Source organism: Chenopodium quinoa, unplaced genomic scaffold (assembly GCF_001683475.1).
Source record: "Chenopodium quinoa cultivar QQ74 unplaced genomic scaffold, ASM168347v1, whole genome shotgun sequence".
NCBI classification, from domain to species: domain Eukaryota; kingdom Viridiplantae; phylum Streptophyta; class Magnoliopsida; order Caryophyllales; family Amaranthaceae; genus Chenopodium; species Chenopodium quinoa.
Window position 1 is genome coordinate 371,840 of NW_018743262.1, and position 25,905 is coordinate 397,744.

Below are 25,905 nucleotides of genomic sequence, written 5' to 3' on the forward strand. Positions count from 1 at the left end.
TCATCCCAATTTGCAAATCATTAATATCAACCCTTAAAAAATTATCAAAATCAATTCAATGATTACAATAATATTGAAGAACTTTTTACCGAGAGAGAGAGAGAATCACAACAGTAATCAGGATCACATGAGAAAACAACTTTCAAAGAATCATATTTATCTAAAGTTTGGGGTATATATCATTCAGGATCTTGATCCAGTCTCATTTGTACAATTTTTTTTCCTAGATTCCTAGGAATTTGCCTCAAACTTTAGGCAACATGCTATTTTGCCACACTCTATTCCATCAGAAAGAGCAATTTCATGAGTGAAAAGCCATTGCTGATCCATGATCACTATTTCTCCTATTCACCACTTCTTGACGAACTCGGTCTTGGCAACTGTGGACCTATAGGCTTCTGTAGCGGCTTCAATGCAGCCATGATGTCGGTAAAAGTAGGTCGCAATTTTGGATCTCTGGAATATTAAGTTCACATGAAATTAGTTCGTATAGCATAAGAAATAGGATATAAAATCTAATGGCATAACTGGAAGTGAATTTCAGCCGGAGTAGTTCATGTTAAACCATTTCTTTCTTTTATGGAAGAGCTTCCACAGATCAACTTCAACTGTCATTAATCATTATTAAAGGATAACACACTCAAGCTTATCCTAAGTAAATTATGTTTTAGTTCATAAATAATTCCAGGGGAAAATCCATGCCATGAACAAACAAAAATTCTTTTATACCACTATCCAACTTCACCAAGGCTTAACAGAAAAGGGACTCAAAAAGTTTGTATATAACTTAAAACGCTTCAAGGGGCAATTAACAAAGTATTAGAGCTGAAGCAAAATCAATGAACCTTGAACACAGGAGATGTGAATGAAAAATGATACAAAAAAGATCTACCAAACAGGGTCCAACTCAGCTCATTTCAAATAGGCTCATATTCTATGGTCAACTAAAAATATTTTCCTTTTTATTTTTTCCTTTTCACAGGTCTTATCGGGTTTAAAGATGCAAAATCTTATTCTAAGACACTAATATCAACCTCCATTTCTAAATGTTATAGCTCCTACACACTCCTAGCCAGGGCCCTATCATTTCAAAAACATCAAAGCTAATATCAGTACCACCACCATGTAAATAACTCTTTAGATTAAACATTTTTTAAACAACAAATCATGAATCGAAGTCCCTCAGTTTAGTGTGGAGCATCTACTGCAGGTAATCTAAATAAATATAATAGAAAATACGGACTAATTTTCGAAGATTCAGTATTACGTTTTTGTTCAAACATATTTCCAGGGAGCTAGGGATGCAGTATAAGGTTTTTCAATAAACACGAGAGGAAATTTAGTCAGCTTTTATCTATATTGAAATTCTGTAAACATTTTGACACACGTAAGCAAATGAAAGACAGCTAATCAAGTAATCAAGTGCAATCAAATAATCGTGGTAATTGGATCTTTGGAATAACGCAACCAGAATATGTAGCAACTAAATCAAAGATAAGCAAAAAAAAATATAAATGAAGAATGCTTCAGTAAAAGCAAAATAATTGCAATCATGTACTCACGTTTGCCAACATTTACAAATGATATCAGCAATTGTGGGATCAATATCATCTGGAATGTCCAAACGCCGATGCTGAAAGCCAACTGCACCAACCACCTGCATAGGATTCATGCCTCCCCATGGCTGCTGGAGAGTGCAAAGCTCCCAAAGTATAACTCCAAAGCTATATACATCGCACCTACAAGTATTAAGTCATTAGATGATGGATTAAATCTTATTACTTTATAAGTACTATACCCACAAGAAATTTGTCAATGTTAAGAGGAAAATGAAATATATTAGGGAACATGAAATATATAAAATTACGCATATTATTTTCTCAAAAGTTCCAAGTGAGAAAGAGTAACACAATTATCAACAGATTAGAAAATTAAGAATTGAGACTGGCATAGATAAAAACAATGTGCTAAACTAAAGGTGCATATAAAACGTTTTCAAACATTTTTAAGACACAGGACATACTTTTCATCCGACGGTTCATTTCGAAGCACTTCTGGAGCCATCCATTCAGCCTGCAGCAAGCAAATACATTTCAATTCTTTGCACACCAAGTTCACAAGAAATGTGTGAGTGATGTACCGAATGCATGACAAAAACAGCAAACATATGAAAGAGAATGACCACGGTGAGAATTATTGAATGATAATATACATTGGCAGGTCCAATAAACAAGGGTACTGGCCAGGTCATTTCACATGTGTTTTGCCCAAGAACAATGCAACTTCCAAAGAATATTGGGTATAGGCAAGTGCAGCACTTAGGAGGTAAGCCTAAAAACTAACATACACGATTACCTGAATGGAATCAGTCAGCCAACATCTGAACTGTAACCATAACTAGATACAGCACTTTGACTTTCACCTGGAATGATACCAGAAGTTCGCGCCTGATCAGGCAACTTGCCCAATGGGATTGCACCAATCGTATTTGAAGTATTAATTGATTTCCCCTAGAATTGCATTCGTGCCAAATCAAGCAGACTTCAGGAGAAATTTCAGGAGCCTATTATTCATACATTCGTGACTTTTCCAATTTGCCTAAAATACGTTGCTTGCACCTTTGCAAGTCAGGGTACTGTACTCAAGATTAATAGGTACTCATTTTTGTCAAGGATTTGGTCACTATTCTTTCCAATGCACTAGTTCAAAATAAATGACTCAAGTTCAATGGCTGCAATGGTTTAAAGAGGACATTAGCTACTCAAAGATCATAATAAGAATGTATGTGAATGACAGCCAGTATATCGTTCTACAAAGATGGAGATTATCCTAGTTATGATAATTCAACTATTTTTGTACGAGATACTTGCGATTCAGAAAATTTAGCTGTGGTTCAAATTAGTGCGAATGCTCAAGAGGAGGAAATCAAATAGGAAAATTCATGTCTTCCTATATATGGTGGTAGATAAATTAGATGTGGTGTAAATTGATCAACATGTTTCAAATATTAAAACGGATTTAAGTAGCCAGTAAACCTTAGGTCATCAAAAAACAAATGTTTGTCAATGATTTCGATTCTATATTCGACCCTACACCTGATTAGTTGATCAATACTTTTGGGATTGACAACTTGTCAAGAATGATATTGTTAGTGGTTGTGAAGGTAAAATTGTGATTTAAAATTGTAATTTTAATCCTCCAATTTTTGATCCTTTTTGGGGGTTCATGAATCGTGGTTCAACGTATTGAGGTTTTGATCGTTTCTTGCTGTTGAGAATAGGTAAATTCAAGCAGCAATTCCTTTCAAAGAAGGTGAGAATGATACAAAATCGAAGTGTCAATTAAAGATTAATCATTTAATTAATATTTACATTTTTGGGCATGGTTAATTTACAAATTAAAGTAATAAATTCAGATACATAAATGCATCATGTTAAAGTGAATCATCAATTAAGTAAATTGATCAAAGTCATAGTTTTTCTAGGTTTCTAGAACCAACTTGAGAAGGCTTTCATTACGAGTTTCAGCTTCATCGCTTGCTTATTTTGCTTATTCTTAATTACAAGAGTAGTTTAAGATCATTTCTTAGAGAGTGTTTGGTTCAGGGTATCCAGAGAAGGGTAGGCTGATGTTTTTAATGACATTTAGGTCGTTTCCTTTACCTTCCCCATTCCCCCAAAGAATACTAGGTTGACTCCCACCCCCCCTCTAGGTACTTGAATTACCTTTCATTAGCCAATGCCATACATCTACCTCCATCCTCCTGTCCCACCCTAACCAGCACCGACCTCACCAACACCATCCCACCACCCAACTACATAACCCACCTAAACTCCAAAAATCCACGAACCACCACCATCGACCTCCACGAAATTCACCCAACCACTGCCCATAACCCCACAAAACCACAATCCAACCCACTTGTAACCCTACTTCAACCCACCCATAACCCCACGGAACCCTTCCCTTGCCCACTAGAAGAAAAGATTTGAAGAAGAGTGAAAAGAAAGATATATAAAAAGGGGGATAATGGTGACAGTCTTCTTATTGGTGGTCGCCGCCTCACCAAAAAGTGGGATGATGGTGGCTGTTTTGGGTGTTTTTGTCCCTCGGGAGAGTTACAGCTCGAAGATTGATCCGACGCGGTCCGTACCTACAAAACACGAAGACTCCGGGTGGTTGAAGCTCCGCCTCCGACGATCAAGTTAGAACGTGCACGGGAATGTAAATAGTGCGGAAAAGTAAAGTGAGATCTTCTCGGGTTCCGAGATCAGGTGTTTTCTCTAATGAGAGAGAATGTAGGGTTGTAATAAATGAATGTAGTTGTCCCCAAAATGGGGGAAATCTCCCTATTTATAGGGTCATGGGAATACGTGCTCATTAGTTTTCCGTTTTGCGGCTTTCTCGAGAATTGGGCCTTGAAGGTCGCAATTCTAGCTGATATCTGAGGTTGACACGTGTCAGCTAGTGAGTGAGTGGCCCATATTGGACCTACGACACATGTCCCTCTCTAATTGGGCCATGTGTCTAGGGTATTTTTACCCTAAACATTTGCCCTTCACAGGCACACGTCACCCTTCCCCCTTCTGAGGTATGACGGGAATGCCCCCATTTTACCTCTCTATAAATAGGTTTTAACCCCCCCCCCTTCTCTCCCCATCTTTAACCCTTTTGCAAATCTAAAGAGAGAAAGAGAGAACATTTCTAGAGAGAGTGCTCTGTGTCCCATTTTACCGGTCTCCTGGTACGGCTAAGTCTAGAGCCGAGAGTGCTTTTTCTGGACATTTGGACCTGCCTTGCTCAGCTCCGAATCCCTCCGTCTCTGTGTCTATGCAGGACACGATGGCCAGAGTAAAACAAACGGCTACCAAGCCAAGGAGACGGCGTGCTCGGGAAGTCCAGGTTACCACGAATGGGGAGCATGAGGGATCCAATGAGCAAAAAGGATCCTCTCTAGGCGGTGTCCCATCCACTCCCAGTGATGGGATCTTAAGAGAGTTAGGAGGCGGAGCCTCCAGTAACGATTCCGAAGAGGAGATAGGCGGCGAAGAGGCCGCCAAAAGATCTAGGTCATAGGCTTTTAGCTCTGACCATGAGGATGTTGCGGCTAACTATCAGCAGCCGGCTAGGGGACTGTTTGTGACCAACCCTACACAGGCGGGTATGTCCCTTAGGGACATTGCTACCTTGCAGCTTCCAAGCTTTTAAGGACAAGCATCCTATAGGAGATAGCTGGCATATAGAGGTGCCGCCTGTCGTTGCCTGGGAGAATAACATTGAGAACGCCGACAATTACTTCGGCTGCTATGAGGCCGTTATTAGAGTCGGCCTCCGCTTCCCCCTACACAAGGGAATAAAGAAAATTTTGAAGGGGTATGAGTTAGGCAACGGGCAACTCACCCCCCAACTCATGGATAAATATATTAAGTTATATTTCTGCCTGTTAGTTCCAAGACCTTGAGCCTACCTTCGAGGCCTTTTCTCACATGCACTACATGAACCGGGGTCGGATTTGGGGCATGGTACACTTTGAAAACAAGCACTCAAGGTGGACCGAATGGAAGGAGAAATATTACTTAATTTCCTCGCCCACCTTAGTACACAACCGGTTTCTTTGCCAGTACAATAAAGATCCAGCTCTATTTGGAAAGAAATACGCTCTTCCTCGCATTTCTTGTAAGTCCTGGGAGGAGATAATGGAGCCGCGATTTTTTAGACCACCACCGAACCTTTGGACGATGGGACTTATAATTGTGCCCAAAAAATTGGATATCCCATCCGGACTTCCTGAAAGATGAGCAACCTCAGTCCTGCCGGAGTGAGATGGCCCGACTTACCCACGCTCAACGGTTGGATTTGCTGGAACAGGAGATCGCTGAGGTCTCGAACCGGGTAGCCCACGAGATCACTTCAGCATTGGCAGCATTCAAGACGGATCTCTCTGCTTAGCTCGGAGCTGCGCCGGAGAAGACTCGCTCTGCCGCTGCTAACGGTTCTCCATATTAATGGGATAATCCGTTTGTTAGATCACAACCGCAACTGGCGCCGAGAGATGGCGGAGGAGATGGTGGCTAGGCGAATTAGCGATTGAGAAAGCTCGATTTTCCCCTGTTCGATGGAACTAACCCAGATGGATGGATTCTTCACGCGGAGAGATTCTTCCATTTTTACCGGTTGTCAGCGTGTCAGCTAAGGTCGTAGGCGGCGATCGTCGCGTTAGAGGGTGACGCCTTGCTCTAGTATCAATGGGAGCACAGGCGCCAACCCGTGTTGACTTGGGAAGCCATGAAAAAGCTGGTTCTCTGGCGATTTCGAACCACCGGCACCCTCCACGAGCAGTGGTTAGCTCACCAGCAAACGGGCACGGTGGAGGATTATTGGCGCCGCTTCATCGAGTTGCTTGCTCCAATTGAGGGGGTGCCAAAGGAAATAGCTAAGGGTCAGTATTTGAATGGTCTACGCGAAGAAATCCGGGTCGAAGTTCGGATCCTAGATCCGGTTACATTGGACCAGGCCATGGAGCTTTCTATAAAGATTGAAGAGAAGTTAAAACTCAGCCCAAAACACAAGCCCACTGGCAGCCTACCCACTTGGCACACCCCATACCCGACTACCAAACCCAACCCGCAAAATACTAACCCAAATAACCCGAACCTAAACACGAATCTAAACACAAACCCAAATCACCACAACTCGACCATTCTCTCCCCTCATCCACCCATAAAACCACCGGCGGCATAAGACGCGTGACGGAGGAGGTGCAGCAAAAAAGGGAGCAAAGGCTTTGTTTCCGTTGCGATGACAAGTGGCAGTCAATCACCGTTGCAGCCGTCGTGAGCTTAGTGTTTTGCTCATGGTTGATGACGATGTGGGCAAAGCCGAGGAAGCTGGAGAGCTCTCGGCCGCAGAAATTAAACCACCCCTACCGCCACCTTTTTTCCCACGAATTGAGCCACCACCGGGAGTTTCTCTTTGTTCTGTCATGGGCATTACTAGCCCTAAAACCATGCGCATGGAAGGCAGGATCAATGGGGGTAAGGTGATTGTGATGGTAGACCCGGGGGCGACCCACAACTTTATTTCAACGGTGGCAGCGGCTCACTTGAATCTTCCCGTAACTGAATCCAAGAGTTTTGGGGTTACTTTGGGAACTAGAGCGGCGGTGCAAGGTGATGGAGTGTGTGAAGGAGTACTATTTGAGCTGCAAGGAGTTACAATAGTGGAAGATTTTCTCATCCTTCCCTTAGGCAATTCGGACGTCATTTTGGGGGTCCCTCGAGAAATTGGGAACAATTTCTTCAAACTGGAAAACGCAAACACTCCGATTTCAGGCAGGTGGTGAGTTGGTGATTTTACGAGGTGATCCACAGCTGGGGCGCACTTGCATTACGCTCAAGGCCATGGTGAAGACGATCCAGAAGGCTTGTCATGGTGTACTGGTAGAGCTGAACCACCTTGGAAATTCTGTAGAAGAGGAACCACAATTACCAGCAGCTCTCAGGCCTTGGATCACTCAATACTAAGGGGTTTTTCACATGCCTGAGGGATTGCCTCCTCAACGGCAGATTGATCACTCTATCACATTGAAGAATGGTGCCAACCCGGTGAGTGTTCGACCGTATAGATACCCCCAAGGACGAAATTGAGAAATTGGTGAGAGATATGCTACAAGAAGGTATCATTCAAATATCCACTAGTGCCTTTTCGAATCCTGTCCTTTTAGTTAAAAAGAAAGACGGTTCGTGGCGTTTATGTGTGGATTACCGTGCATTAAATAAAGAAACTGTTCCTGATAAATTTCCCATCCCCGTAATTGATGAACTGCTGGATGAATTGTTTGGGGCAAAGGTGTTCACGAAATTGGGCCTCAAATCAGGATACCATCAGATTCGGGTTAAGGAAGCGGATGTTCATAAAACTGCTTTTAGAACCCACGAAGGGCACTATGAGTTTTTAGTGATGCCATTCGGCCTCACAAACGCTCCTGCCACCTTCCAGTGATGAACGAAGTTTTTAGACCGTTCCTTAGGAAGTTTGTATTGGTTTTCTTCGACGACATTCTGGTTTACAAAGCATCAGGTTCATTTGCAGCAAGTGTTGGTCACCTTGGCTTCAAACCAACTTTATGCTAACTTTAAAAAATGTGAGATAGGGAAAGAACGTGTTGCCTACTTGGGACATGTAATTTCAGCAGCCGGGGTGGAAGTTGACGCCACTAAGGTACAAGCTATGCTAGAGTGGCCTGTCCCTCTTAGTCTCAAGGAGCTACGTGGTTTTTTAGGACTCACGGGGTACTATAGGAATTTTATCCAGAATTATGCCTTGATTGCGAGGCCCTTGACTGACCGGAAGGAGTGTTGGGGGTGGACGGAAGAAGCAACAATTGCGTTTGAATCTTTGAAGGCAGCCATGACTCGAGCCCCCATCCTAGCTATGCCAGATTTCTCTCGGCCATTCATTGTGGAGACAGATGCTTCTGGCCATGGACTAGGGGTCGTATTACTTCAGGATGCCCACCCCATTGCTTACTTTAGCAAAGTCTTGGGAATGCGAGCTAGGTCGAAGCCCATTTACGAAAAAGAGTTGATGGCCATTGTGTTTGCTATTGAGAAGTGGAGGCATTATCTCTTGGGTAGACAATTTGTAGTTCGAACCGATCAGAAGAGCTTGAAGTTTTTGTTGGAACAAAGGGAAGTAGGGCAAGCATATCAAAAATGGGTGAGTAAATTGTTGGGGTACACATTTGAGATCACTACAAGCCAGGGCCTTGTAACAAGGTAGCAGATGCTCTATCTCAGCAATTCTCACCAGAGTGTTCCTTCTTAACCACAACCTGTGGTCTAAGTTGGGAAGTGGTTCAGGAATTCATAGTCATGGATCAGGCCCTACAAAAGCTGATTTCTCAGTTGCAAAATGGTGAAGTGGTTCCTAAATGGCTCACCCTAGAGAGTGGGATTTTGAAGTATAAGGGCAAAGTGGTTGTTCCCAAGAATTCTAGGCTCATTACTCTTTTTCTTAAGGAGTATCATGACATGCTGGTGATCTGAAAACGTATCAACGATTGGCAAGTGAATGGTATTGGGAAGGTATGAGGAAGGATGTCACTAATTATGTTAAAGGCTGCCATGTTTGCCAACAAAACAAGGCTTCTACTCTCTCTCCCCTCGGATTACTCCAACCTTTGCCGATTCCGGACAAGGTTTGGGAGGACATCTCCATGGACTTCATAGAGGGATTACCCAAATCTTTGGGTTGGGATTCTATCCTCGTGGTTGTAGACAGGCTGTCCAAATATGGTCATTTTATACCCCTGAAACACCCATTCACTGCTCAATCTGTGGCTCAAAGCTTCTCTAAGGAGATAGTCCGACTGCATGGAATTCCTTCTTCAATTGTCTCTGACAGGGACAAGATTTTCCTGAGTGTCTTTTGGTCAGAATTATTTAGGCTCCAAGGTACACATCTAAAAAGAAGTACTTCATACCATCCGCAGTCTGATGGGCAGACCGAGGTGGTAAATAAGGGTGTGGAGTCTTATTTGCGTTGCTTCGTTAATGGCAAGCCTAGATCATGGGCAACCTGGTTACCTTGGGCAGAGTATTGTTACAATACCGCCTATCACACAGCTACTAAATGCTCTCCTTTCAAGGCAGTCTACGGCAGAGACCCACCTCAATTAGTGCGATTCATTTCTGGTAGCACTAATGTTCCTTCCCTGAAGATCAGTTGGAGAGGGATGCTATTCTAGATGAACTTAAGTTTCATCTCACAAAAGCTCAGGTGTATATGAAGCAACAGGAGGATAAGGGTAGAAGGGAAGGCACCTTTCAGGTTGGTGATTTGGTATAAGTGAAGCTCAGGCCATACAGGCAACAAACTTTGGCCAGGAGAAGGTATGAGACACTTTCCCCTCGGTACTATGGTCCTTACCCTGTGATGCAAAGGATTGGGGAGGTTGCTTATAAGTTGGAACTTCCTCCTACAGCACGTGTCCATCCAGTTTTTCACATCTCTCAGCTCAAGCAAGCCCTGGGAACAGGACAGCAGGCTGCTCCTCTGCCTCAGCAGCTTACCTCTGAGCTGATACTTGACACTGAGCCAGAGGCGGTGCTTGGGGTTCGCACCAACCAGACTGCCACTGAAGTTTTGCTGAAGTGGAAAGGGTTGCCAGATTGGGAAGCCACCTGGGAATGTTTTTCTGACATAGACCACAGATTTCCTCACTTCCACCTTGAGGACAAGGTGAATCTTTGGGAAGGAGGTATTGCAAGGAATCAGCCCAATGTGCAGCCCAGCCTGTGATCCATTACACTTACTCCCGCAAGAGAACTAAGTCAGCTGGAGCATCTAAGTGAAGAATGAGCTGGAATAATTATGTTATGAGTTTGTTAGCCTTGAGGGCAGTTTTGTAATTCTCTTCCCAGTTTTGCTATGATTAGTGGTATTAATAGGAGGTTAGCTTGAGAGGGAGGATATGCTGAAAAATAGTGTTAAGCTTTTGCTTAGTTTTGGAGAGCTACTCTTCCTCTCGAATGAAGAGTGATTGTATTGTTTGATTACCTTGATCATCAATACAAATATCCTTCCCGTACTTAATTTTCTGATCAATCCCCTGTTTTTCTATTTCCTGTTTTGGGTTAATTCCTAGCATAAATTTTGAAAAGCCTAGTAAACTTTTGTTCTAAATGAAACATTGAGTTGAGAAAGTTTTAAAATTCTAGATAGTATGATCATCATTATTGTTATTGATATGTCCTACATTCATATTGAACCTATGAAATAAGATTTAATTAGTTGATTTACCATTCGTATTTAGTCACTTGTTAGGTTGTAGCTATAGACATTCATATGGTACGATCTTGGCTTCTCTATTAACATAGTAACGTTGCTGGGAATTTTTTTTAGGGGTGCAATTAGCCTTGATGCATGTAAAGGAAAGTGTAGAGCAATGACTAAATTGATTTATAATATGAAAGGGAATAAGGCATTTGATTGTGTCCCCTTTCCTGAAAAATACCAAAACAAGCCCCTATTTCAAGCTTTGTGGTTATAAAATTCCGACTTTTTGTGAATTTCAATTTTCTTAGTGAGGCCAAAATCTACATTCACCCTTTAATCTTAGTAATTTAGGAAAAATAATCTAACTATTTGCGGAGGTAGAAGGGTAGTTTACGGTCTTTTGATTAATCCCTCCATTTCAAAATGATCTTCTCACATTGACTGTACACAATTGTCAAACACATCATTTTGACCATGAATATTTTTTAATTGCATGATATTAAAATATATGAGAAATGATTTTAATAAACTACTCATTGAGACGAATCAAACAATACCCAACATAACTATGTAATATTTCATATATTAAGAGTAATTTAATACTTCCTCCGTTTTTTAATACTTACAACACTTCCCTAAAATAGAAATGTCCAAATACTTGCAACACACTATAAATGAAAAGTTTTTTTTGGACAAAGTTGTACTATTTCTCTTATATAAAGCACATGGCCCACTAAATTATACTCCAAATGTGAACCCCACTTTTCTTAAATAGTGTGAAAAAGTGTGTTGGAACTATTAAAAAAACGGAGGATGTAGATTCTTTCATCTTATGAATAGTGTCAAGATTCCAAGTGATAACAACTTTTTGAAATAGAGGGAGTATAATCTGTATGTGATAATACGCTCCAGATCCCTTGTATTTAAGCTTCACGGAGATTTTGTTCCTCCAAGATTCGATCATTTCTCAAAGACACATGAGTTAAAGATACTCTACTTATAGGATTTAGATCAATATTCATATTTCGAAAGCATGTGAAAAACAAACGCATAAAATGGGTGAACTATCCAAATGAAGGTCAAATTTTCTTTTGCTGAATTAAATGCCAACTCTATGACAACTGAATCATAACTTACCGTTCCTGCAGTTGAACGAGAAGAGAGATATGTGTTGTGCTTCATACGAGATAACCCAAAATCACAGACCTAACAAAAAAAGGTGTTAAATCATTAGATGAAAATCCGTACATAGAGAACCGAACCATAAGAGCCCAATTCAAAATAAAAACACAAAAGAGGTGGACCCAACCTTTACCACCCAATTCTTATCAACAAGAAGATTTGGAGATTTCAAATCACGATGAACAATAACGGGTGAACATGTATGAAGATAATTCATACCCCTTGCCTGAAATGGAACTTTAAATACTGTCATTGAGTGTATTACAATTGGTTGACTAAATTGTACAAACACTAGACGAATGAAAGACACTTACAGCGTCAAACGCCATCCTTAAACGCCGCCTTTCATCTAATTGATTGTTAGGTCGGTGAAGTAATCTGTACAAACTACCCCTGCAAAAAAGAAAAAGGTGTTATACCATGTATACAGCCACATCTCTGATATTTGAATTATTTATTTATTAAAGGGTAGTCCTTCCAAAAATAAAGATCCATACTACTATAAAGACATCCTAAATTGAAGTTACCTTTTTTCAAGTTAAAGGCTTAAACATACACTCGATTTCTCCCCCATCACCTAAAACCTTTCTTGTGAATGATACATAAACATATTAGGAAACCAAGTAGGTGCCACTAAGGTCTTGTGACAAAACGTGGAAAACAACAAGCCCTACAACTATCAATATATGGAAAATTCAAGTGCTTATCACTACAAAAAACGACGACCAAGTGAATATGAATGATTTCAGAAAAGTTATGGGTCACAAAGATGTCAAAGATGATGCTGAAGCACATCAAGTAAACAACAAGGGTGCAATAGGTAAGTTTTCTGCCTAAACCAAAGCATGAAATTCTTCACCATAATGTCAATTGAATGAAATTTCATTGCTTACAGTTTCAAGTTTTTTATTAGGGAGTACCTATCACGTGTCATATTGAAGTGATATGCTCAAGAATCCCAAGCTTGTACGTGCATACCAAATTTTGGTTCGTGCAGAGTTGAAAAAAATTACACTTTTAAAGGTCACAATAGAAAGAGAGCATACCTATGAAGGAACTCTGTAACAATGGATAGATTTGGTGGACGAGTAATAGCTCCCATGAACAGAACAACATTTGGATGTCTTAGTCTTTTCATGATACGAACCTAGTCATGAGAAGGTGTATATTATCCACTGACAATGTAGACCCAATAAAAAAATCATTAAATGACCCTACATCAGAGGCAAGGTAGGATTTATCTTAAATGTATGCAGCATTACCCTTGACAATTTGAACAATTCATCATATATGTTAAACAATCCGAATCTATAGTGAGTGTAAAGTTCTCATCTTAAAGGGCATGCATAAAGAAATCTTAATTTGCAGCCTGAATTTCATCCAATATGATTTTCTAGATCTAGTGAGAAATGCAATAATATTCAAGCTCATTTAAAATTCAACTGCTATTCCAAATACAGCACATGTAGCAGAATTATTGTTCTATTAGGTTCCCTAGGAAACTTGGGTATATTGTATTGATTAACATTTTCATTCTTTGCAAGAAAATGAGACCACAAAATTTAATGCGTAGTATAAATTATGGCATTCACAAAATACTTGAAACAATTCCACAATGAGAGCAGTTAACGTCGGTATTACTCTGTTGTAAAAACTGACAACATTGACCCCTTCTTTTGATCTGATGTTAACCAATAACAAGTAAAAGCAAATACTCCCTCTGCCCCTTTTTATAGTTCCTATTTGTAATTTTGACACTATTCATAATGTGAGAGAATCTTTTTAATTACTCTTAATATATAAGATATAAAATAGTAATGTTGTGTCTTATTTGATTCGTTACGATAAATAGATGATTGATATTCAATTGTTATATTTTTTTACTAATAAGCAACTAATGATATTTACGGTCAAAGTGTTGCATCGGCAAACGTGCACAGTCCAAATGAGAACTATAAATAGGGGCGGAGGGAGTAACTGCTATCTTGTCTTAACATTTTGAACTATAAAGATACTGTGATTGCTCTGCCAAGTGCACTCAAAACGTGAGAGGGGTGGATATTTACCTCACTTTTAAATTCTTCAAGAGACTCCCCGTAAATGTCTTGGTCTAAGAACCTCTTAACAGCTACTTCCTGACATTCAAAAATTGAGAATATATGAAAAAAGATTACAACAAATTAAGATGGAAAATTATAAATTCCAAATAAACCATGCAGACAAAACATAAAGACAATTAATATCTTGAAACAGATAAGATAAAGGCCACAGCAAGAAGAGCAACAAACTTAACAGCAAATTTCCTTCAAGTCATTACAGCTTTCTTTATCAAAATGACATTCAACACTGGAGATGTCAGGAAAGGGGGAGGTAATTAACAGCCTTATTTCACTAAGATGTTGTTTATAGGACTACAGCTGCTCATCAAGTAACTGACCAAATAATATGAGAAAAATCCACATGTTAAACCCACACATTAAGAGTATGGTAAAACCATGTAGTTCCTAAGAAAGCTATACAGATAACTAACAAGCCCATAAGTTGTCCATGACCTCAGTCATACAGGAGACAAATGCAAATTTCAAAGGGAGCCTAGACTAAAGCCAAAAATAAAATATCCATGGGTTTGTCATTACTTCATATCCGGGTACAAATCAGCCACTTTACTGAGATGTACCTTTGCTGACTTGGTAGCTTTATCATTTCAAACTGCTTCATTTTTATTTCAATCAGTCACATGCTTCACTGTTCCAATTGCCACTTATTCTCATCTTGTTTCTCCATAATATTAAGGATTATATTGAAGCTTATACTTTTAGCATTAAAGGTATATGGTAATTAATTTCAAAGGATAAGTAATAACTAAAACTTGAAGTTCCCGAACATAGACTCGATCTTCATTTTTCCAATGTGCTTCTTTATCATGAGATAAGCATGTACTTTATTTTTTCCAATAAATAACCTTTTATCAAAAGGAATGTAAAGTAGTAGAAATCATAGCAGATACGTGAACTCCTCTATGAGATCTTATTACAATATAATGCCATGTCAACCATACAAAGCATCACCGGGGGAAACCTGACGAAATGTTCCTTAAAGCGGCACCAAAGGAAAGCCCGATAAAAATACTCTACCCCAAAAAACTCACACCCTGTACATTATAAAGATTGATCTGTATATGCTGCAGTAGTCTTACAAAACCCAAAAAATATTGGGCAGGCTTACCTCCAAAGAAACTTCCTCATCTTATTCCCTCCAAAACATACGCAGGAAACTTTAAAATGCACCAAATATTAAGAGAAAAGACCCACCCTAAGGAGGACCACGACACTGTATTGTAGTTTATCTCTAATTCAGAAAAGATCTTTATTCTTCTGTGCCATTGCCAATTCTGTAATTTGGAACCCCAATCTTTTTTAAATTTCACATATTTTAGAGCAGGATACAGTAATCAGAAAGTCCTTTCCCAAGCCCAGCTTTTTCAATTATCCTGAAGCACCACAATGGGCACCATCCTTTACAATAACAATTACATTTAACGCCTTTGTACGTTTTAGATGTTGGTTGTCTGGTCAAATGTTGAAGAATTTACTTCAACCAACAATAAGCAAAAAACAAAGGATAAATGAACTCCTTGAGACAAAAGTATGTAATGTGAATCCTTGATACACAAGTATAGATGCAATCAGATGTCAAAATCAGCATATATTACTTACAGTTCCACGCCAATCTCCGCGATAAACTTCTCCATATGACCCTACAAGTGCGAAGAAAAGAAGAGAATATGAATTTAACTAAAAATAGGTGAATACAGAATTCCTGCAAAACAAAGTGTAATGTCTAGTACCAAGTCCGATACGCTCACCCAAGGTGATTTCATCCCACGAAATCTCACAATCTGACACATCATCTGGCATTTCAGATCTTACACTGCTTGCACTATCTCCCCCTGCTGACCTATCAGATGTTCTGTCCTCTGAATTTGCTGCAGAAGTGTCTCGCTCCTTGCCAGAACCACGCAGATCCTCACAAGCATCATCTCCTTCCCCAATCCTTGAGCCAACTATTTCATTGAAGAAACCAACATCTCCATCCGGAGAGCGAGGAGAAGCATCCATATGTTCATACTGCTTACCAACAGCAGCGGTTGTTGCTACCACAGCGGCAGCAGTAGCAGTTGCAGCAGCTGCGGCAGGGAATTCAAACTTTGGATCAGGGCTCGATTTGGCCACAGCAACTACCATGGATGAGGCAATAACAGCAGCAGCTGCTGCTGCAGCTGCTGAAACAGGAACATTCTTCCCATATTTTATTGGAGTCACATCAGATTGCATTACAAAAGTATTTGTGCTACGTTTGCCTGCATCTACTACTATGTTGTCAATCCCAGTATCTTGTACGGGCTTTAAACTTTCCAATTGCGGGCTAGGAGTAGCCCTTGGTGGCTCTTTATAGAGAGGCAAAGGAGGCAAGAATTTTGGTTGAGCAGAATCATCCAGATTATTAGGCTTTCTGCTTTCCAGCCTCTTTTTATTTTCTTGCCTTCTTTCTCCTTCAGTCTTAGTAAAAGTGACTGATACATCTGAATGATCTGAATAAACTTCAGTGAACAAATTGGGAGGAGCGACAACTCCACTTTCGAGCAACACATCATGGAGTTTCTGAGCTAATTGGGGATTTTCTTTGGCAGCATCAATCATGTATTGTGAAACATCCTTCACCTTCATTTTTCGAGCCGCTGGTGAACTAACTCCTTCTGTCCAGGAAGGGGATCTTGCATGCGAAATAGGATATTGACTTCTAGATGGAACCGCCTCTGTTGGTAGCTTTTTGACTTCACTAGGACTGAACTTAGTAGATGTATGCGCTTCGTCATCACTAAATCCTGGTCTGAGAAGGTTAGCAGAAGTTGTGGAAGCAAGTCTGTAACTGGAATCTTCTATATTAACAGGCTGCTTCTTTAAGTAAATCTTCTCATCTAGTGTACCACAATCTGATGGCTCATCAAATGAACTCACTGCCTCACTGCTACCAGTGCCCATATTTGACTCAATGTCCCGAGACAAGGGACTAGTAGAAGAAAGGGAATCCGCATAGTCAACATGGGTAACTGCCATATCGGATGGAATCAGTGTTCCTGGATCAGACATTAGATCAACAATGAATTCCCTGAAATTAAAATCAAAGGTTAGACTACTTAAAGTTTTGTGAACCTTTAAGTAGCAGGATTTTAGAGGATGAATTTTCTGGAAGAAAAATAATATTACCAAAAGTTTTGTAGCTTCACTTCTCTATTTCTTATATAAAATAATAATAATAATAATAATAATAATAATAATAAATAAAAACAAAAACAAAAAAAAAAAAAAAAAAAAAAAAAAAAAATCTACACTAGAGGGATAACTTGCTTTGATTTACCATTGAAAACTAGAGACTAGCCAAAGTCTCATCAACATTCCATCCTAATGCATGGAGAATAGAGAAAATTGGCAGTGCTTTTGTAGAGTAACCATATGCAACATAGAGCATTTAGATGCCAAACAAAATGAGCAACCTACATAATTTTAAACATGAAAAGTAGGACCCCATATAACTGGACAAGACACCAAGGTAATAAGCAAATGCTCAATTACAAACTTATCCCAAAAGAATTGTACCAAAATCCAGAACTCCTTAGTCCCTCCATCAATTAAAAAAAAAAAAAAAAAAAAAAGAGTCCAGCTTAGATGCTACATTTGGTTCACCAGAGCATGTAAACCATACATCCTAAAAAGCCCAAATTTCTCTACTTTGATCCACCTCACCCCCACCCAAAAAAGGATTTTTGTTCCCCAATTTTCAGATATCACAATAACTGAAAATTAAAAACCAACCACCAGAATATTCATTATGAAATCATATGAGATACGAGAACGTGCACCGAATAAGACACAAGAAAAAAATAGAAGATAAGAGTAAGAAAAATATACAATAAAATAATACACTAAATATTTTATTCAATTACAACCTCCAAAGTAGTCCGAAACAAATCCTATTTCAGCCCAATAATGATCCAAAGTTATGCAAGTTAATTATAAAACCTAAATGTTAGAAAGCTAATCACCAAATGTCAAGAGTTACAGAGTAGTATATTTCTTTAAGCCTTTAAAATCACCTCCATCAAGTAGTGAAAACAAAAATGACAATAATTTCCTAGAATCTGACAATTGCAATCAAACAAATCATAAGCATGAAGTTTGCTTTGAGTTAGCTACTGCAAAAGAGCCAAATCCCACACCAGAGGATGATATGCCATTGATAAATTTTGATTAAAGAACTATGCAGACTTTAAATTGGAAAGCATCACCTCCATTAAGATTTCAATACTTCTTTATTGGACTATAGAGAACAAACAAAAGCCACAAAGCAAGCTTTCTGGACACTTTCATTGTACAAAAAACTTACACACAGTGTCCTTACCTTCCATCATCAATCCTTACAAAGCTCACTGCAACATCATCGAAGCCTGTATATAACTGGCCTTTCATTAAATGACATGGTATATCCACACTGTCGGCTAAAACCTTCAGAAATAGATTAAACAAAAAGATGTGTCAAAGATATAAGAATGAGGAATTGCAACACAAAATAAACAACAATCAATAAATTAAGGAATAAAAAAATCTCTATGACTCAACTCAGGAAGTAGAGTTAATTTAATTTAGACTGTCTTCCTGATGTGTTCGTAAGCATTAACGATTCCCTATAGATTCTCTATGATGGCTTAAAATAGATTTTCTATGAGACTATGACTGCTATGTTTTGGCAGTAAAATGTATGGGATCTAAATAAAAATTATTCAACTTCAATTTTTGGCTAACTTCCTAATGCCTCTAGTTTTTATTCAACAGCCACAAGCTTTTGAAAGCATTAATGACTCCCTACAAATTAATTTTGCAAGTAGTCAAACACCAGATGATGCTAGAGACTACTATCTAATTAGGAATGTAATTCGTAATATTTATTTTGATATTGTATGTTCAATATTCTCAGGTTGATGTAAGAGCATGGTGGTCCAATTCAACAGCAAGATGGAAGAAAGATCAACACTAGATAACTATGAAGATATTCATGTTACTCCAAGATAAGGCCGTAATTGTTGATGGGCAAGTTTTGCAGGATATTGGATTACAATCGCCATAATTAAATTTTTAATTAATGCCTCAATTGCAAGTATAAAGCTAGACTTAGGCTTGATTTTGGGGCAAATTTGAATTGAAGAGAGCCAGGATTGAAGTAAGTACCTTGAATAGTAAAGCACGATGACGAGCCAGTCCAATTGTTAAAGAACCTAGCGGCAACACCATGCTCCTAAGAGTTGACTTCAAACTATAACTAAGGCTTTTCCATGCTCTTAACATGTTTTCCGGTTCCCCAACGGGTCCACCCATGTAGTCAGATACCATAGTCGCAAGTTGTCGCACTAGTGCAGAATCACCTAGAAGAAGAGGTTCTGACCTTGCCTTGGCAGCAAAAATAAGGGCCTTCTGTTCAAGCTTAAGCAGATTAGCATCATCAGCCCTGTTGACCAAAATTGCTTCCCAACTAATACCTTCAGATACTGGTATTGCTTGAAGATCAACAAGGGTAGGCATCCTTGATGACTCACAGCCGGTGATCACACCGTAAAAGTCGTAGAAACCATCCAAGATCTTGTCATTATAGCTAAGAGCATTGTAATTCTGTCAGGCATGGACAAATCTAAGATATGAGACAGGTTAGAAAGGAATACAAGAAGATACATCAACCTCACAACAGTAAAGCAAGTTGTTCTAGTAAAAGATTGAGTTATTTGCTATAATGGCAGTACATATACCCAAATTTATTTTGGTAATTCACTTGGGAACGAAAAATGGCCAACCACAAAATGTTAAATGAATCCAAATTTAAATTGTAATCCTGGCATTGAAATAGTGTTCACTGTTTTGTATTCTTTCAAGAATTAACTTTACCCCATAGCATCCAGATGTATTAACACTATTAAGTGTCTTTTTGTTCTTTTTCATTGAGTTTAAAGGGTTGTTGTTTTTTCCTAGCCTTCCGTTTGTAACAGAATAACACCCACTTGATGTCTTCTTAATAAACGTCTTTATTGCTTGTCTTCAAAATTATAAAACCAGACAACCCTTAGCAACTGATGAAGTTTAATACCAAAATCCCTTCTAGAATAATAAGCATGCACAACCACTTCCCAGGAATTTATTTCCATTTAGTTAGCTGCTATGAAATCTACAGAGATAGATAGGAATGAAGCTGGATGTATCGTGTTATTCTATCCTTTTTATTAGAGTTTAAAAGGTGGCTGTCTATTACTAGCTCTCCCTTATGAAAAATAACACTCCCTTGGCCCCTTGATGTCTTTTATATACATGTCATTATTGCTTGTCAGTACAAAACTGAGAAACCGAGATAGCTCAATTTGACTGATAAAATTATAGTCCAACATCCTTTCCACAAATAAAGTTAATAAGCATGCATGAATACTTTTCAAGGAATTCATTCCCATGTAACTGCTAAAGAAATAAATAAATAAATACTTTTGTATTGAACAGAGATTTTATCAACAATTAAAATTCAATCATAACTATTTAAATCACTGTTGTGTGATAATATTGCCCTAGTACGAGCAATCTGCACTCCATAGTTATCTTTCAGACATCCAACTGAAATTAGAAAAAACCAATAACTACATTACAATGATCACTTAACAATATACATAACCATACAAAACCATCAGCCATGGTGCAAGAATACAGCCACAACCTTTCAGTTAGGTCATACTGTAAAGGATTTTTGTTGACCAAATCAAAAATCATCCAATTCAGTATAGGGATTTAAAACCCAAAATCATTTTACATCCCTACTCTACATCATCCGGCTTTTGAATGTTACATCCCATGTTTCAGTCAAATAATTATTTGCTATTAAAAGATATAGTTAAAGATTCCCCATGTCTCCCGCAATAATGGTTGTAAACCTCTAATAATCTACTCTAACTATTCTAATAGTGTTAAATCAAGATAAATTCCTAATACTTTAAAATCAAATTTGTATCACAAAAACCAAGGTAGAGTCCGCGATCAACCATCATTTCCATTCCCGCAACACTATGATCACTCCCACAATTGCAATTATAACTGTATTTTGGGACCATGCCATTAGCCAAGTTCGATTTACAAGGCTCCCTCATACTCTCATAAAATGGGGCAAGGTGGGTCATACCTATACCCACCCAGGCATAAGGGAGAGTGCACAGAATTTTTCAAAGTGGAGCAAATGAAATCCAAGTAGACTTTTTCCTAGTAAGAATTCTAATGTAAGGTTATTTCTGGGAGTGTTGCTGATGTGAGGTTATTTCTGGGAGTTTTGCTACTCAAGATAGAATCTTAGTCTTTGATTTTCATATCAACACAGGTTTAAGATGGAAGAAAGTTCAAGGTGAATCAACAATAAGATGGTGTAGCTTAATAAAAGGTAAAGGTGGACCATACTTAGGCCTTGTTTAATTCAACTTAATTCAAAAAAAATAAGTTAACATCAAATCATCGTTTTATATGCGGTTTCTTATCGCTAAATATCTTCATTTATGTAATGAAAAAAATTATAAAAATTACATATCAATAAAATACACATTATTACGAATCTAACAAGACCCCACTTGGTATATTTTTTCTGTATAGATTATCGTACACACTACACATAAGGTCAAAGTTTAGTTAAATTAGACAATCATATTAGATCAGATTAGACTAGACTAGACAGATAAGCAAAAATAAGTGAACTAAACAAGCCCTGAGTTCAAGGTGAAGAGAAGTTAATTTAGAGTGGCTGATGTTCTAGGAGAGGTAATAAGGAAAACATTGGTGCTGATGAAATAAGGACTTAAAAGTAATGAGATAGTTATTTGGCTTAGGGAAAATGGAAGAATGACATGTAAGTGAAGTGCTTCGACAAGTAAACAGAAGGGTGTGATGGTGGATGAGAGGTTTACAACAAAGTAGATTCTAATTTTGGCTATTTATAGGATAGAAAAATGTTAAATAAGGACCTTTGTAAGTGAAGTGGAGCAAGAATAAAGATCATAGGATGCAAAGAGTCATTTCAATTGAAGACCATGAAGTAAACTGCAAATATATACGAACAACTAAAGTAGAAGCATAGAAGACATTGAGATGAATGAAACTAAATAAAGTAGTTTATTCAGGTGGTAATCCTATTGAAGGTTTGGACTTTGGAGAAGGACTAATAAAATATCCTTTCGTAAGGATTTTAGAAGTCATTAGAGATTGAAGACGACTTAGATGGAAGGAGTTCAAAATGATATGAAGAATTTGGGTTCCTAAGTGCATGAAAGAAAATAAGGGAGAGAATCTCCATGATAGGATACGATGAAGTTATAGTGCCCGATGGATTTAAAAGCGTATGATGAGATATCATTCTCATTAACGTTCGGTCTAGGCAGTGAGGGCATGGTGCAAAAACATGATTGCATCGTTTCAATGGGGCTGCATTTTAAAAAAAATTCAATTGATCGAAATGAAATTATCCATATCGACAAGGGGTGTTTCAAAAACCCATAATCTCGTCTGATCAAACTTTCCAATGCTACATTGAAAATTACATCTAGTGTTTCACTTAAAAATTGCTGATATGCCTCCCTACCAATGGCTCCTCATGTCAACTATGCTACTTTAATTTATTTTTTTTAACAGCATGCCACTACTATAAAAATCCTAAAAGTACTTTGAAATCTAATTCAAAGTCACAAAACATGTGACACGGTCCCAAAATCAATGAATCATGTTCGTGCCCATGATCACAGCTAAAACCGTAGGTTAGGGTTTTGATCACAGCTAAAACCATAGGTTAGGGTTTTGAGCCCCATAAGGGAATTATGTCAAGTCATATCTTTTTTCACCTTATTCAATGAAGTGGTTGAAGCCCTTAAGGCCTTAAGTGAGAGAAGAAAATACAAAGATTACAATAACACTACACTTGTGATAAGAAGTCCATCTTTTAGGATGAGATAAGAGTTGTAAGCCTACAGACCATCAGTGAACTTCTAGTTTTTCTTGCTTCGATGTGTTAAGGTTCAACAACAATGTTTCCAGATACGTTCATCTTATAGAATGATACATGCACTGTTCTTCTTAGGTTGTTCTTTAGGACTCCTCCCGAATGATATTGTAGTGTACCATCATTATTAAAAATAAATTTTTTTAAATAGTTCATAATAGCTTAAACACCGGCCAATGTAATGACCATTCAATTAAGCTTCTAGACAAGAAATCTGCTAGTTCAGCATAAAGACGATACAAAATCAATCAAACAGCATGATGCACAAAAATAGTTTGTAGACATAAATAAAAAAATTATAAATCCGTCAAAATCATTAAAACAACGGCTATTTCATCAAATGCCACTGAGTAATTTCGAAATTCACCAAATGCCATCGAACTTTTCCAAATTCACCAAATGCCACCGAGTTTTAACAAAATTCACCAAATGCCATTAATGACTGACAACCGTTAGTTGACCGTTAGTGGACCCCATCACTTGCCACGTGTCACTTTCTAATTGGTCCATTTTTAAAAAAAAAAAGTAATTAAACAAAAATTATAAAAAAAAGTTAAAAAAATTTAAAAAAAATTAAAAATAGTAAAATACTTTAAAAAATTAATAAATTATAAAAAAAAAAAAATTTGTTGCCACCACCAGCCCGCCACCGGCCAGCCCACGAAGCCGCCACCGCACCCTTTTGCCGCCGGGGCTAGAACCGGCAGGCGCGCCGGCGACCCTTCCCCTAGCCTTATCCCGTCGCAACCCCCTCCCCTAACCCATCGCAGCCCCTTCCTCTCCCCTTTCCCGTCGCATCCCCCTCCCCTTTCCCGTCACAGCCCCCCTCCCCTTCCCCTCTCCCCGTCGCAGCTCCCTCCCTTCCCCTCCCCTTTCCCGTCACAGCCCCCTCCCCTTCGCCTCCCCCCGTCGCAGCCCCCTCCCCTTTCCTGTCGCGACCCACCGGCGAATCCCCAGTCCCCACTGTATTTCGGGGTGGTGGAGGAAGGGGGGTGGGGTTTTGCGGGTTAAGGGGTTGCAACGGGTTAGGGGAGGGGAAGGGGAGGGGTCGCCGGAGGCCAACGCGCCTTCCGGTGCTAGCCCTGGCGGCAGGGGTGGTGGTGGCTAGGGTTTTGGGGTGGGTAGTCATGGAGGAGGTGGTGGTGGCTAGGGTTTTGGGGTGGGCAATCACGGAGGAGGTGGTGGCTGCCACCTCTTAATTTTTTTTTATTTTTTTTTTGTAATTTTTATTTATTTTAATTTTTTTTTTACTTTTTTTAAAAGTTTTTAATTTTTATTTTTGTTATTTTTTTAGTTTTATTAAAAATATATATATTTTTTTAAAACGGACCAATCATAAGGTGACACGTGGCAAGTGGTGGGGTCTAACTAACGGACATTGACGGTCAACTAACGGAAATGGCATTTGGTGAATTTTGTTAAAACTCGGTGGCGTTTGGTGAATTTGGAAAAGTTCGATGGCATTTGGTGAATTTCGAAATTACTCAGTGGCATTTAGTGAAATAGCCGTTAAAACAAATTACCACATAATCAAACAGTGCTAAAATCATGCAAGGAGAAAACACAATATACCACATTTCATCCGGGATTAACACAGCATCACTTCCAATAATAAATTTGTCATTTCATCAAGGAGCAAATAATCTTTTTCATAAAGGCAAACTTCAAAACCTCATCATACACACACTAAACAAGCAAATCAGTGAGTCGTAGTTCAAGATAATCACAGAAGCCTGGAAACTTACCCAGTACCTATATGCAACAACTTCTGCAGGAGTATTCTCTGGTGTAAAAGAGCCTAAACTAATTTGCTTCACTGCTTCAATCTGAACAGCCTCAGGATCTTCCCTAGCACTCATCTCCATAGCTAATTGAATTTGATACTCTTCCTCAATGTCAGGATCCTTCGCATTACTAGACTCCGAGTCACGCCTTGCAACCACATCAGAACCAATACTCAAACCACAACTGCTGGCAGATTCTAAGTGTTGTTGCTCCTCTATATTATCATGTGCCTTAGCATTTGACGAAGACGGGGAACTACCACCCTTCCTATTAGTAACTGTATGAAACCATCCAGCCAAAGTAGTAAAGGGTTTATTATGCTCAAACAGTTGGTGTGCCTGTGAATGAGGAGATGGTCCAGCATTCAACTTACTCGATTTCGACAAATTAGTACTATTACTATTATTTTTAGAGCCTTCTATGTCGTCACTTTGATTTGGCACAATATTCAGCTTCTTCAACAGATTCTTCATAGTATTTTCTAGAGCAGCAAAACGTATTATTACTAAAGATATAGAAATCTGGCCATATACACCTCCATTGTCTTTGACCAAGCATCAACAACCCCAGAAAATACACTGATTCAAACTCTATTTAAAGATTAAGAAGATACACCCAATAATCACTCCAATATACCGCAAAAATAAGGAAAAACTATATACCACTCCATGAATCTAAGAACTTTATTTTTTCTTCCTCAAAAATCAAATTTTCAGATGCCAAAATCTTGATTCAATCAAACCCTTTTCCTCACAATTTACAAAACCCACAACAGTAAGCAAATTTGTTGACTTCAAATTCAGCAAATAAATATATAATTACTATGAAACTTGTTAATGAAGTACCCTTTATATTACCTTTCGATGAAATCGGCTTCAAGTTTATTGAAATTTATACTCAAGCAATTTGGATTTTCCGTTATAATTTGAGAACTTCGAGAAGAGAAAGATGAAGAACAATACTCTAATGAACAGAGAAGAGAAAAACAAAAAAAGGGAAAAAAAAATAATTTGAAGGACTAGTCTTTGATAATGGCTAAAGGAG

General features: G+C 38.7%; 1 protein-coding gene across 6 annotated transcripts; it reads right to left on the minus strand.

Moving 5' to 3' along the window:
- On the minus strand, positions 1-25,905 carry LOC110735288 (probable serine/threonine-protein kinase SIS8). 6 transcript variants are annotated; one of them, XM_021915465.1, is made up of 14 exons: positions 25,719-25,904; positions 24,822-25,342; positions 19,245-19,682; positions 18,421-18,524; positions 15,809-17,130; positions 15,678-15,718; positions 14,028-14,096; positions 13,008-13,108; positions 12,276-12,354; positions 12,089-12,187; positions 11,917-11,985; positions 2,024-2,073; positions 1,563-1,739; positions 322-456 (listed from the first exon to the last, which is right to left on the minus strand). In XM_021915465.1, exons 2-14 carry the CDS (start codon positions 25,332-25,334, stop codon positions 345-347), a joined length of 3,174 nt encoding a protein of 1,057 aa, XP_021771157.1. In that variant the 5' UTR covers positions 25,335-25,342; positions 25,719-25,904; the 3' UTR covers positions 322-344. The 6 variants fall into 6 exon arrangements, 5 of the variants coding, with proteins under 5 accessions (XP_021771158.1, XP_021771157.1, XP_021771159.1 ...); XM_021915466.1 differs by having other exon boundaries at positions 1-456; positions 24,822-25,903; XM_021915467.1 differs by having other exon boundaries at positions 15,827-17,130; positions 24,822-25,905.